This window comes from Lethenteron reissneri, chromosome 68 (genome assembly GCF_015708825.2).
Source record: "Lethenteron reissneri isolate LAM-NWPU_2019-01 chromosome 68, ASM1570882v1, whole genome shotgun sequence".
NCBI classification, from domain to species: Eukaryota; Metazoa; Chordata; class Hyperoartia; order Petromyzontiformes; family Petromyzontidae; genus Lethenteron; species Lethenteron reissneri.
This window is the reverse complement of record NC_083846.1, coordinates 5,207,258-5,221,234: the sequence shown is the minus strand read 5'-3', so window position 1 is coordinate 5,221,234 and position 13,977 is coordinate 5,207,258. Positions and strand designations below refer to the sequence as shown.

At 47.9% G+C, this 13,977-nt stretch overlaps 2 protein-coding genes across 2 annotated transcripts in view; one reads left to right on the top strand and one right to left on the bottom strand.

Moving 5' to 3' along the window:
• LOC133360401 (ethanolamine kinase 1-like) overlaps positions 1-3,802 on the bottom strand; it is a 36,822-nt gene extending 33,020 nt beyond the window's left edge. The window contains exon 1 of the mRNA XM_061579108.1: positions 3,530-3,802. Within this exon, the coding sequence (XP_061435092.1) occupies positions 3,530-3,673 (144 nt within the window). The 5' untranslated portion in view covers positions 3,674-3,802. The remainder of the gene's footprint in view (positions 1-3,529) is intronic.
• A 3,956-nt stretch (positions 3,803-7,758) lies between these two features.
• The window catches only part of LOC133360319 (cGMP-inhibited 3',5'-cyclic phosphodiesterase 3B-like), a 43,422-nt gene continuing 37,203 nt past the window's right edge, over positions 7,759-13,977 (top strand). Inside the window, 1 exon segment of the mRNA XM_061578966.1 lies at positions 7,759-7,762. Within this exon segment, the coding sequence (XP_061434950.1) occupies positions 7,759-7,762 (4 nt within the window).

Sequence of the window (13,977 nt, the reverse complement as noted above, 5' to 3'; positions counted from 1 at the left end):
ATGATGTCGTGTGCGAGTGTGTGTGTGAGTTTAGATATATATATTGTTATGCACGTACGAGACCAGTGGGCCGTGCACAATTGTTATGATGGGTTCTTATCATATTATTTATAAATGTGTCGTAACCCTCCACCATCTGACACGGCCAATCAGCAAAAAAAATGTGCCACGTTTTTCAAAGGACAAATTAATGGACTTCTTTAGCCCACCGGTGGTCTGCTGAAGAGAGAATCAACAGCAGCTTGGCCGTGTCGGGTGGTGGAGGGTTACGACACATTTATAAATAACGCGATCCGACCCAAAAAAAAAACTTTATTATTAATAATATAATATTGGTCGCGAAAGCCTGACACGTGTTCAATATATTGCATTCTAAAAAATGTTTGGGGCCATTCGACTGTTGGAAATGTCCCACAAGACGAGCCGTCGCCTCTGTCAACCAGCTGCGTAGTTCATCTGGGTTCGAGACCCTTACTCTGGTAATTAAATTTAATGTTTTACACTTTTAATTTCGGTTTTTAGTTTACAACAAACGTTAAAATGGTTCGCCATAGGCCTCAAGTTCAAGTCCGTCCCCATGGCAACGGACGAGACTTTAGGGGGGGGGGGAAGGGAGTGACGTCACAGCCCCCCCCCCACCACCGCCCCCGCTCACCTCCCATTGGCTGAGCCGCGATCACGCGGGGGGCGGGGGGGGGCGGGGCGGGGGGCGGGGGGGGTGGTTTGACCCGCCACCACGTGACCGATGGAGCTAGTAGATATCGTAGCGCGGATAGGGAGAGTGGTGACGGTGGGTGGGGGGGACCGTGGGTTTGTAAAACATCCCCCGCATAGGGGTGGGGTGATTGACATGGGGAGGAGGCTGAGACTCTGGGGGGGGGGGGGGAGTGGTGGTGGTGGTGATGGTGGTGGTGATGATGATGATGGTGGTGGTGGTGGTGATGGTGGTGGTGATGGTGGTGGTGATGATGATGATGGTGGTGGTGGTGGTGATGGTGGTGGTGATGGTGGTGGTGATGGTGGTGGTGGTGGTGATGGTGGTGGTGGTGGTGGTGATGGTGGTGATGGTGGTGATGATGGTGGTGATGATGGTGATGGTGGTGGTGATGATGGTGATGGTGGTGATGGTGGTGATGGTGGTGGTGGTGATGATGATGTGGTGGTGGTGGTGATGGTGGTGGTGATGGTGGTGTGATGGTGGTGTGATGATGATGATGGTGGTGGTGGTGGTGATGGTGGTGGTGATGGTGGTGGTGATGGTGGTGGTGATGATGATGATGGTGGTGGTGGTGGTGATGGTGGTGGTGATGGTGGTGGTGATGGTGGTGGTGGTGGTGATGGTGGTGGTGGTGGTGATGGTGGTGGTGGTGGTGGTGATGGTGGTGGTGATGGTGGTGGTGGTGATGGTGGGTGGTGATGGTGGTGATGATGGTGATGGTGGTGGTGATGATGGTGATGGTGGTGATGGTGGTGATGGTGGTGGTGGTGATGATGGTGGTGGTGATGGTGGTGATGATGGTGATGGTGGTGGTGGTGATGGTGGTGGTGATGGTCGTGGTGGTGATGGTGATGGTGGTGATGGTGGTGGTGATGGTGGTGGTGATGGTGATGGTGGTGGTGATGATGGTGGTGGTGATGGTGGTGGTGGTGATGGTGGTGGTGGTGATGGTGGTGGTGGTGATGGTGGTGGTGGTGATGGTGATGATGATGGTGGTGATGGTGGTGGTGATGGTGGTGGTGATGGTGGTGGTGATGATGATGGTGGTGGTGATGGTGGTGGTGATGGTGGTGATGGTGGTGGTGGTGATGGTGATGGTGATGATGATGATGGTGGTGGTGATGGTGGTGGTGGTGATGATGATGATGGTGGTGATGGTGGTGGTGATGGTGGTGGTGATAGTGGTGGTGGTGGTGATAGTGGTGGTGGTGGTGATGGTGGTGGTGGTGATGGTGGTGGTGATGGTGGTGGTGGTGATGGTGGTGGTGATGGTGGTGGTGGTGACAGCTAGCTCAGAGACGCGTTTAAATGAATAAAATGTGTTTTAAGAACGACGACGAGACGACCGGTGACGAGTGGCGAGGTGAAGAGAAGGATAAGCGTGTTTATATAATGTATATATAATGTATATACAGTGTGTCACTGTGTGTGTGTGTCACTGTGTGTGTCACTGTGTGTGATGTGTGTGTCACTGTGTGTGTGTGTGTGTGTCAGTGTGTCACTGTGTGTGTGTCACTGTGCGTGTCTCTGTGTGTGTGTGTCAGTGTGTCACTGTGTGTGTGTGTCACTGTGCGTGTCTCTGTGTGTGTGTCAGTGTGTCACTGTGTGTGTGTGTCACTGTGTGTGTTACTGTGTGTGTGTGTCACTGTGTGTGTCACTGTGTATGTGTCACTGTGTGTCACTGTGTATGTGTCACTGTGTGTCACTGTGTGTGTGTGTCACTGTGAGTGTCTCTGTGTGTGTGTCACTGTGAGTGTCTCTGTGTGTGTGTCACTGTGTGTGTCACTGTGTGTGTGTCACCGTGTGTGTGTCACTGTGTGCGTGTCACTGTGTGTGTCACTGTGTGTGTGTGTCATTGTGCGTGTCAGTGTGTCACTGCGTGTCAGTGTGTCACTGTGTGTGTGTGTCACTGTGTGTGTTACTGTGTGTGTTTGTCACTGTGTGTGTCACTGTGTGTGTGTGTCACTGTGTGTGTCACTGTGTATGTGTCACTGTGTGTGTCACTGTGTGTGTGTGTCACTGTGAGTGTCTCTGTGTGTGTGTCACTGTGTGTGTCACTGGTGTGTGTGTCACTGTGTGTCACTGTGTGTGTGTCACTGTGTGTGTCACTGTGTGTGTGTGTGTCACTGTGTGTGTCACTGTGTGTGTGTGTCACTGTGTGTGTCACTGTGTATGTGTCACTGTGTGTCACTGTGTGTGTGTGTCACTGTGAGTGTCTCTGTGTGTGTGTCACTGTGTGTGTCACTGTGTGTGTGTCACTGTGTGTGTCACTGTGTGTGTGTCACTGTGTGTGTCACTGTGTGTGTGTCACTGTGTGTGTCACTGTGTATGTGTCACTGTGTGTCACTGTGTGTGTGTGTCACTGTGAGTGTCTGTGTGTGTGTCACTGTGTGTGTCACTGTGTGTGTGTCACTGTGTGTGTCACTGTGTGTGTGTTACTGTGTGTGTCACTGTGTGTGTGTCACTGTGTGTGTGTCACTGTGTGTGTGTCACTGTGTGTGTCACTGTGTGTGTGTGTGTCACTGTGTGTGTGTGTGTCACTGTGTGTGTGTGTGTCACTGTGTGTGTGTGTGTCACTGTGTGTGTCACTGTGTGTGTGTCACTGTGTGTGTCTCTGTGTGTGTCACTGTGTGTGTGTGTGTCTCTGTGTGTGTCACTGTGTGTGTGTGTGTCACTGTGTGTGTCACTGGCCACCCACCCCCTCGTGTACCGTTGCGGCCTTCACAGGTGCTCTCTAACAGCACTTGCCCCTACAGTCTTTATATAATGTATATATAATAATGTATATATATAATATATAACCTCCAGTACCTTCATGTTCACGTCCGCCGCTTTCCACTCGGGCCTCACGTGCTTGAGCAGCTGCAGGGCGCCCGCCTGCAGGTCGTCTTCGTGCACGAACACGGGCAGCCGGGGCACCGTGGGAGAGCCGGGCACGTGGATACGAGTCGCCATTCCTCCCTGTTGGTGCTGCTGCTGGTGGTGGTGATGGTGGTGGTGGTAGTGACGCCTCCTCTCACTCTCCTACTTTCCTTCCTTTCCTTCCTTTTCTTTCCCTTCCTTCCTTGTACGTCGCTCGCTCGCTCGTTCGACTACCGCCGAGAGACGCGCGCGCAGCGGTATTTATAGAGGCTCGGTGACGTCATCGAGGTGTACGTCACTCGGTTCGACACGCACACGCGCGCACGCGCTGTGTGCGTGGTGACGTCATCACGCATAGCCAGCCCCTGCATACACACACTGTGTGCGTGGTGACGTCATCACGCACACACACCCCACACAACACACACACACACGCGCTGTGTGCGTGGTGACGTCATCACGCACAGCCAGCCCCTGCATACACACACACTGTGTGCGTCGTGACGTCATCACGCACACACAACACACACTGTGTGCGTGGTGACGTCATCACGCACACACACAACACACACACTGTGTGCGTGGTGACGTCATCACGCACACACCCCACACACAACATACACACTGTGTGCGTGGTGACGTCATCACGCACACACACCCCACACACAACACACACACGCGCTGTGTGCGTGGTGACGTCATCACGCACAGCCAGATCCTGCCCCTGCATACACACACACTGTGTGCGTCGTGACGTCATCACGCATAGCCAGCCCCTCCCCCCGCATACACACCCCACACTCTGTGCGTCGTGACGTCATCACGCATAGCCAGCCCCTCCCCCCGCATACACAGTGTGCGTCGTGACGTCATCACGCAGAACCAGCCCCTCCCCCCGCACACACACACTGTGTGCGTCGTGACGTCATCACGCATAGCCAGATCCTCCTGCACACAGTGTGCGTCGTGACGTCATCGCGCAAAGCCAGCCCCTCCCCCCGCACACATCACACACACTGTGTGCGTCGTGACGTCATCACGCAGAACCAGCCCCTCCCCCCGCACACACCCCACACAGTGTGCGTCGTGACGTCATCACGCATAGCCAGCCCCTCCCCCCGCACACACACCCCACACACTCTGTGCGTCGTGACGTCATCACGCATAGCCAGCCCCTCCCCCCGCATACACACACCACACACTGTGTGCGTCGTGACGTCATCACGCAGAGCCCCCACCCCCACTTCCCCCTTCTGACGTCATCGCGCTCGGTCTGTTTCGCGTCTTCGGGTCGTTGCGTCATGACGTCACGAGGTTCAACCCCCCTCCCCCGTGCGTCATGACGTCATCGCGCACAGCCCCCACCCCCACTTCCCCCTTCTGACGTCATCGCGCTCTGTCTGTTGCGCGTCTTCGGGTCGTTGCGTCGTGACGTCACGATGCTCAAACCTCCCCCCCCCCCCGTGCGTCGTGACGTCATCGCGCACATTAGCGCGCGTCTCGTGATATCAAGCACAACGTGACCCCTTTGGACGGTGTTCTGACGTCATCACGCACGGTGGCCCGATCCACCTTGGGCGTGGTGACGTCATCGCGCGCGAGCGTAATTAATTATTCGTCGTGCGTTGCGGTGACGTCACAGCACACGTTTCAAAGTGGTCCGTGTAAAGGTCGGGTGACGTTTCCGTCCCGACCGGGGACCCGTGCGACGTGGTGACGTCACCACGCACCATTTAAATCGGGTCCCGTGCGACGTGGTGACGTCACCACGCACCATTTGACCGGTCCCGTGCGACGTGGTGACGTCACCACGCCCCATTTAAATCGGGTCCCGTGCGACGTGGTGACGTCACCACGCACCATTTAAATCGGGTCCCGTGCGACGTGGTGACGTCACCGCGCACAATTTCAAACGCGCCCGTGCGGCGTGGTGACGTCACCGCGCACCATTGAAATCGGGTCCCGTGCGGCGTGGTGACGTCACCACGCACCATTGAAATCGGGTCCCGTGCGACGTGGTGACGTCACCGCGCACCATTGAAATCGAATCCCGTGCGACGTGGTGACGTCACCGCGCACCATTCAAATCGAATCCCGTGCGACGTGGTGACGTCACCACGCACCATTGAAATCGGGTCCCGTGTGACGTGGTGACGTCACCGCGCACCATTGAAATCGAATCCCGTGCGACGTGGTGACGTCACCACGCACCACTTTTCACCGAGCTTGCGCTGCGTGGTGACGTCACCACGCACCACTTTGCACCCAGCTTGCACTGCGCGGTGACGTCACAATCATCAACTGCCATTCATTGACACCGCGTGACGTCACCACGTCGGGAACATTGTAGGAATTACACGTCGGTCGACGTTTCAGACAATGGGCCTTCATCAGGAGTAGTGAGATTTGATGAGCGTGAGGGTTGGGGGGGGGGGGCTGGCTGAACTTTTTATTATAAGTATAACCCCTAACAACAAAGTTTTTCACTATAAATCCTTCATATGCGTGGCATCGGCTAGAGTCCTCTCGTCCTCTGGCTTGAGATGGCTGCCACCTATGGGTCAGATGATTGTCTGCCACCATTAAGCAATTGGTAATTAAATATTTAATTTGTTTTCCCTAAACAGTGTAACATTTGGGATTTTTTTTTTCACGAACATTAATTGTCTCGCACAACGAGTCTGTGTGCAAAATGTCAGCTCGATTGGATCACGGGAAGTGGGTTAAAAAACGACCGAAAGATTTGCACGGTCGTAAGCAAGCAAGCACGCAAGCAAGTGAACTTAATATAAAGGATTTAATAAGTATAACCCGTAAAAACAAAGTTTTTCACTATAAATCCTTTATATGCGTGGCGGCTAGAGTCCTCTCGTCCTCTGGCTTGAGATGGCTGCCACCTATGGGTTAGATGATTGTCTGCCAGTATTAAGCAATTGGTAATTAAATATTTAATTTGTTTTCCCTAAACAGTGTAAAATTTTTGAAAAAAAATTTCACGAACATTAATTGTCTCGCACAACGAGTCTGTGCAAAATGTCAGCTCGATTGGATCACGGGAAGTGGGTTAAAAAACGACCGAAAGATTTGCACGGTCGTAAGCAAGCAAGCAAGCGCGCAAGCGAACTTAATATAAAGGATTTAAAAAAGTTTTTTTTTATTACTTATTTTTCTGGATCTTCCACAACGCGGCTCGCGGTCCGCCCTAAATCGCATCCACCGCACAGACCGTGGCAAGCGGTAGCTGCGGGGCACCTGATGCACGAAAGGAAGATACTTACTCTTAGTTCTGTGTGCAAAAATCCCAGTGGGATGCAAGTCAAACAACAACAACAACCACAAGACAACTCAGATTAAGGCCATCAGTCTAACTCTGTACTACAACAAACAAACATGGCTAAACCAATACACTTTTCGAAATCACCAAAATAAAGCCATGAAAGCACATTAAGATGTATTCTTGTTTTTGTTTTTTGTTTGTTGCGGTTGCACCCGATTCAAGATCCGAATGGCTCACAGGGCTATACACAATACTGTAAATAAACTTGAACTTGAAAATCCCTCCCCAGGGCAGGTCCCGTCCAGCAAGCCCACCTGGGAGCAGAGGTCGCAAACGGGTTTTGATTCCTTACCCGTACCCGGCCGCACCAGGGTCGCAAACGGGTACCCGTACCCTACCCGATACCCGGCTACCCGTACCCGGCCGGGTATCGGGTAGGGTACGGGTACGGGTACCTGATTGCGACCTCTGGGATGAAGCCATGTTGCAGGTGCGGGTGGGTTGATTCTAGGAACTTGAATTGTGAGAAGAGACAAGACGTTGGGAAATGAGTGACAAACGGTGACTCACCAGTGACTCACCAGTGACTCACTGCCTACCCGTACCCGTACCCGGCCGCACCAGGGTCGCAAACGGGTACCCGTACCCGGCCGGGTACGGGTAGCCGGGTATCGGGGAGGGTACAGGTATCGGGTACCTGGTTGCGACCTCTTCCTGGGAGGCACGCCCAGCCTGGCAGCTGGCCTCATCCTTGGACCCCCCAGGGCCTCTTTCGATGCTTTGGCGTTCAAATCGTGAAGTTAATTACCGGCGAAACGTCACGAAGCTGGAATGTGTAAATGCTGTCGTGGGTTTGAATCTCCAACGCACAACATTCGGTGTAGTGCTGAACGAGTCACCGATGGGCACGGTTTTGTTAACCGTTGCAAACCTCTTGTTCATTGGCTGCATCGGGTAGTGGCTGGTTTAACGACAAATTTATAACCCTAAAAGAAAGCTCTATTATGGAAGCGTGTTTGTATTACAAAATCCTCCTAAGGGCTTTCGGGATTTGATTAACACGAAAGCGGAACGCTCGTAGCTTTGAGCGACATTCTTAGAATTCTAAAGGTAATAAACTAACAAAAAATACTGGAGCAAGATTTGGTGATTAGGTACCACAACAACAACTAAAAGCAGACCGTGCAACGAATGATACAGTAATTTTGCTGTGACGGTTCCACCTGAAGACGGAAGCTTGTGTTGTCTCCGAAACGTCGTGATTTTATTTATTTTAACTTTTAACCTACGTGACTTTACCGAAAAAAACAAAGATTACGAATCCTTGCCGTCACGAAAACTTCAAATCTAGAATGAATTTCGATTTAACGCTTCTTTCGTGACTGCAAGGATTCGTAATCTTTGTTTTTTCGGTAAAGTCACGTAGAAGGGAAATAATAAAATAATACAAATAAAATATCATAAAATAATTCTCACGACGTTTCGGCCACAACGCAAGCAGCCGTCGTCAGGTGAAGAACAGGTCTGTCGGAAAGACAGACGCTGGCCGAAACGTCGTGAGAATTATTTTATTATGTTTTATTTTTATTATTTTATTATTTCCCTTCTAGAATGAATGTTCCATGTGCCGCGGTGGTAGGATCGTTGCCCGAAACGTTACACACACGCATTTATGTTGTCACCTTCGAATGTGTTGAGATGTATTGAGAAACCATATATGTGTGTGTGACGTTTCGGGCAATGACCCTACCACTGCGGCACATGGAACATTCATTCTAGAAGGAAAATAATAAAATAATAAAAATAAAACATTATAAAATAATTCTCACGACGTTTCGGCCACAACGCAACTCCACCCCATCGGCCAGCGTCTGTCTTTCCGACAGACCTGTTCTTCACCTGAGGACGGCTGCTTGCGTTGTGGCCGAAACGTCGTGAGGATTATTTGACTATATTTATTTTTTTATTGTTGTCACTGTATTTACAAAGGATTAAGGTCCCCCGTGTAGCCTTTAAGCTTGCAGGGGTGGGGAACCTTTTTTCTGCCAGGTGACATTTGGATATTTACAACATCATTCGCGAGCCATACAAAGTGATCAACTTAAAAGTTTGCCTTCTTATATTTGGTCAAACATTTCATGAACTCGCCCCTAATGCAATGGGCTGGAACCGTTTCTATTTGGTGAGGCGTGTGGTGATGTTAGCCGGTGTTGATGATGTTCTCTGTGTGCCTATCTTTGTCTCTCTCTCTATGTATCTCTGTGATATCTGTCTGCTTATATGTCTGTCTCTATGTCTCTGGTTCTGTGTTTGATCTCTCTCTCAAATGTAGCATTCTCAGGAAGAACGTAATCAACCAGGTAGGGTGTTGACTGTTATGTTATCCGACTCTCTGTTGTAGTAGTGTGTAGTGTATAGTAGTGTATAGTGTAGTATAGTAGTGTATAGTGTAGTGTAGTAGTGTATTGTAGTGTATAGTGTAGTGTAGTAGTGTATAGTGTGTAGTGTATAGTGTAGTGTGTAGTGTAGTAGTGTATAGTGTAGTGTAGTAGTGTATAGTGTAGTGTGTAGTGTAGTGTAGTAGTGTATTGTATTGTAGTGTGTAGTGTAGTGTAGTAGTGTATAGTGTAGTGTATAGTGTAGTAATGTATAGGTAGGGTGTTGACTGTTATGTTATCCGACTCTCTGTTGTATTACATGACATTTCTAAGTCTACTAGATTTGTGTTTATATTTCATTTATACCTGATGATGATTGCTTGTGTTGCAATCGAAACTTCGTATGCTAGTATTTAATTCATTACTTTCTCTTTATACGTGACTTTACCGAAAGCACCAAAGAGTAATTGATGATGTTGCTGCTACTCGCAACTGCTCTTCCAGGTTTGCTCCTAGATTTGTTGAATTTCGAGTCTCGCCTGTGGTTACCTTTGGCAGGGCCAGACCCAGAAGATTTCGAGGGCCTCGTACGACCCACGGGCCAGACGTTTTCCACCCCTGAGACTGTTGGGTCAAGAGCTGTTAGCGAGTAGCAGCGCCAATGAAGGCCACCACTGTTGGAGGTGTGTGGCCAGCACCACGCCCGGCCGCCTTTGTCTCCCCAGTGGCGATGTTTACCACACACCGCACCAGGTACTCATTTGAGGCTGAGTCGACCTAGGTGAGACCCAGGAACCGGTGCAGATGAATTTAATAATAGCATACTACGACGTTTCGATTGCAACACAAGCAATCATCATCAGGTATAAAAGAAATAGCAACAAAAATCTAACCAGAAAACTATGTCTGTCTGCCTATATGTCTGTCTATAGTTTTCTGATTAGATTTTTGTTGCTATTTCTTTAGTACCTGATGATGATTGCTTGTGTTGCAATCGAAACGTCGTAGTATGCTATTATTTAATTTATTACTTTATCTTTATAACCACAATAACCCACACACCTGGTAAAATAATAGTATTTTTCAAAAGTAGTTAATACTTGAAGTTTGCGGTGTCTCTCTCTCTGTGTGTCTGTTTCTCTCTCTCTCCCCGTGGTCGCGTGGATTTTGTGTCCGGTGTCCTCTCTCTGTTTCCCTTGCCTCCACTCGTTAAGAAACAACGTCACCACGCGTTTGGGACTTGTTTGGCTACGGCTCTACATTCACACACGACGATGACGACGACGACGATCCACTTTGTTGAGCCGTTATCGTTTTTGATGAGCCCACGATCGCTTCTGAAACAAATAATTAATTTAGAGATAGGTGGCGGCTCAGCGATGGGCTAATTCAACTGGCTAAAATTAGAAAACCCGTACTTTTTTTTTGGTAAAGTCACGTCGGTGAAAATAAATGAATGAAAAAACAACTCTATTTTTTTTCATTTCAAAATTGAATTTTTAAAATTGTTTTTTAATTTATTTATGAATCCTTGCAGTCACGAAAACTTCAAATCTAGAATTAAAACCCATACTCTTTAGTTCTTTCGGTAAAGTCACGTAGGTATGAAATAAAACAAAATAAATTAAAATTATTTTTCTATACCAAATAAATGAAACTGAAAAATAAATGAATGAAAGGTATAAAATAAAATAAATCACGACGTTTTGGGCACAACGCAAGCAGCTGCCCTGCTTGCGTTGTGGCCGAAACGTCGTGAGAATTGTATTTTATTGTTTTATTTTTATTATTCTATTATTTCCCTTCTAAGTGACTTTACTGAAAGAACCAAAGATCCTTGCAGTCACAAAAACTTCAAATCTCGATTAAGAAAACTGACTTGATCAGTCTTTTCGCTTGCTTGCTTGCGTGCTTGCTTGCGTGCTTGCTTGCTTGCTTACGACCGTGCAAACCTTTCGGTCGTTTTTTAACCCACTTCCCGTGATCCAATCGAGCTGACATTTTGCACACAGACTCGTTATGCGAGACAATTATTCCAAAATTTTACACTGTTTAGGGAAAACAAATTAAATATTTAATTACCAATTGCTTAATGGTGCAATGCAATCATCTGACCCATAGGTGGCAGCCATCTCAAGCCAGAGGACGAGAGGACTCTAGCCGCCACGCATATAAAGGATTTAGAGTGAAAAACTTTGTTTTTACGGGTTATACTTATTTCCCCTTGCTGTGGTTGTCCCACCTGATGACGATTGCTCGTGTTGCAATCGAAACGTCGCGATTGATTATTTCTCCACTCTACGTGATCGTCTTGGTTCTTTCGGTAAAGTCACGTAGAAGGGAAATAATAAAATAATAAAAAAAACCATAATAAAATACAATTCTCACGACGTTTCGGCCACAACGCAAGCAGCCGTCCTCAGCTGAAGAAACACAGAGCTGTCGGACAGACAGCGTCTGCAGTCACGAAAGCTTTAAATCGACATGTGTTTAATGCTCAGTCGTAGTAGCACTTTCACGGCCAATATTATACACAATAGAGGTGATCTTTCGTGAGGTTTAGATCGCGTAATGACTATAGATGTTAATTTAGATTTAAAGCTTCTTTCGTGACTGCAGGGATTCGTCTTCTTGGTTCTTTCGTTAAAGTCACGTAGAAGGGAAATGATAAAATAATAAAAATAAAACATAATAAATAATTTCGATTTAAAGCTTTCGTGACTGCAGGGATTCATCTTCTTGGTTCTTTCGGTAAAGTCACGTAGAAGGGAAATGATAAAATAATAAAAATAAAACATAATAAATAATTTCGATTTAAAGCTTCTTTCGTGACTGCAGGGATTCGTCTTTTTGATTCTTTCGTTAAAGTCACGTAGAAGGGAAGTAATAAAATAATACAAATAAAACATAATAAATAATTTCGATTTAAAGCTTTCGTGACTGCAGGGATTCGTCTTTTTGGTTCTTTCGTTAAAGTCACGTAGAAGGGAAATAATAAAATAATAAAAATAAAACATAATAAATAATTTCGATTTAAAGCTTTCGTGACTGCAGGGATTCATCTTCTTGGTTCTTTCGGTAAAGTCACGTAGAAGGGAAATGATAAAATAATAAAAATAAAACATAATAAATAATTTCGATTAAAAGCTTTCGTGACTGCAGGGATTCATCTTCTTGGTTCTTTCGGTAAAGTCACGTAGAAGGGAAGTAATAAAATAATAAAAATAAAACATAATAAAATACAATTCTCACGACGTTTCGGCCACAACGCAAGCAGCCGTCCTCACCCGCCTGGGTACGGGTAGCCGGGTGTCGGGTAGGGTACGGGTATCGGGTACCCGGTTGCGACCTCTGCTGTGCCGCCCTTGTCAGTGAGTTGCTTCCGCGTCAAAGGCGACGCTGGGGTTACACGCCGTCTGGTGTCTGGCCACGGTGAGTGCAGCGAGGTCCCGGATCACTGCGGCCAAATCGCCTTCACGGGGCTCTGGGGAAAACCTTTGGCGCTCTCTTCTCTGTGCGTGAGTAAAAAAAGAATAAGCGAAAAAAACTCCTTAAAAAAGTTTGATTTAAAAACAACGGTTTTATTATTTTTCGATTTAAAGCTTCTTTCGTGACTGCAGGGATTCATCTTCTTGGTTCTTTCGGTTAATGTCACGTAGAAGGGAAATAATAAAATAATAAAAATACAACTGAATAAAATTCTCACGACGTTTCGGCCACAACGCCAGCAGCCGTCATCAGGTGAAGAACAGGTCTGTCGAGAAGACAGCGTCCCAATGGTTTATTATGAACAACTTCGTTTAACTCGCGGTCGAGAAAGACGTCAATGGCGCCTGAGACGTCACGTGGCGCCTGAGACGTCACGTGGCGCCCGAGACGTCACGTGATGCCTGAGACGTCACGTGGCGCCTGAGACGTCACGTGGCGCCCGAGACGTCACGTGATGCCTGAGACGTCACGTGGCGCCTGAGACGTCACGTGGCGCCCGAGACGTCACGTGGCGCCCGAGACGTCACGTGGCGCCTGAGACACGTGGCGCCCGAGACGTCACGTGGCGGCCGAGACGTCACGTGACGCCTGAGACACGTGGTGGCCTGACACGTCACGTGGCGCCTGAGACGTACACGTGGCACCTGCCTCTTGGGCGAGGCGATTCAACAGTTTGGGGACCGCGGCGTTTTTGACCTGCACAAATAAATATTTAATGAATAAGCCGTCTATACAAGATTCGAATTGCTTTCAAATAGCCAATTGATTGATTGATTGGTGATGGTGGTGATACAGGCGTGCATTGTCACCGGATCTGAGTCCGTGTGTGCAACATTTGGAATTGATTGGGCAACAGGAAGTAGACTAAATGTTGATTACAAGATTTGACCACGACACACATAGGAGTCAAGTTAAGAAAAGTAATATTTTAAAAAAAACTTCTTTTTAAACTCTCTTTAATGAAACGTACTTGTAATGGCAGAACTCCACGACTCCAGGAAGTGGCCCCGAAGCTTGCCACGACGTAGGGGACCGTGGCCAATTACAGCCAACGTCAGTTGAGCGTGGACAATTAGACACAAGCCGAAACATAACATGTAAACAATAATGTTTAAAAAAAATATGTATTTTTTATGATAGAATATAGTATTGGCATCAGTATGACATAAGTATACCAAGTTCTCAGTCGATAGCACATTGGGAAGTGGGTTAAAAGTGAGTTACAAGATTTGATGATGAAAACTGTTGAAAAA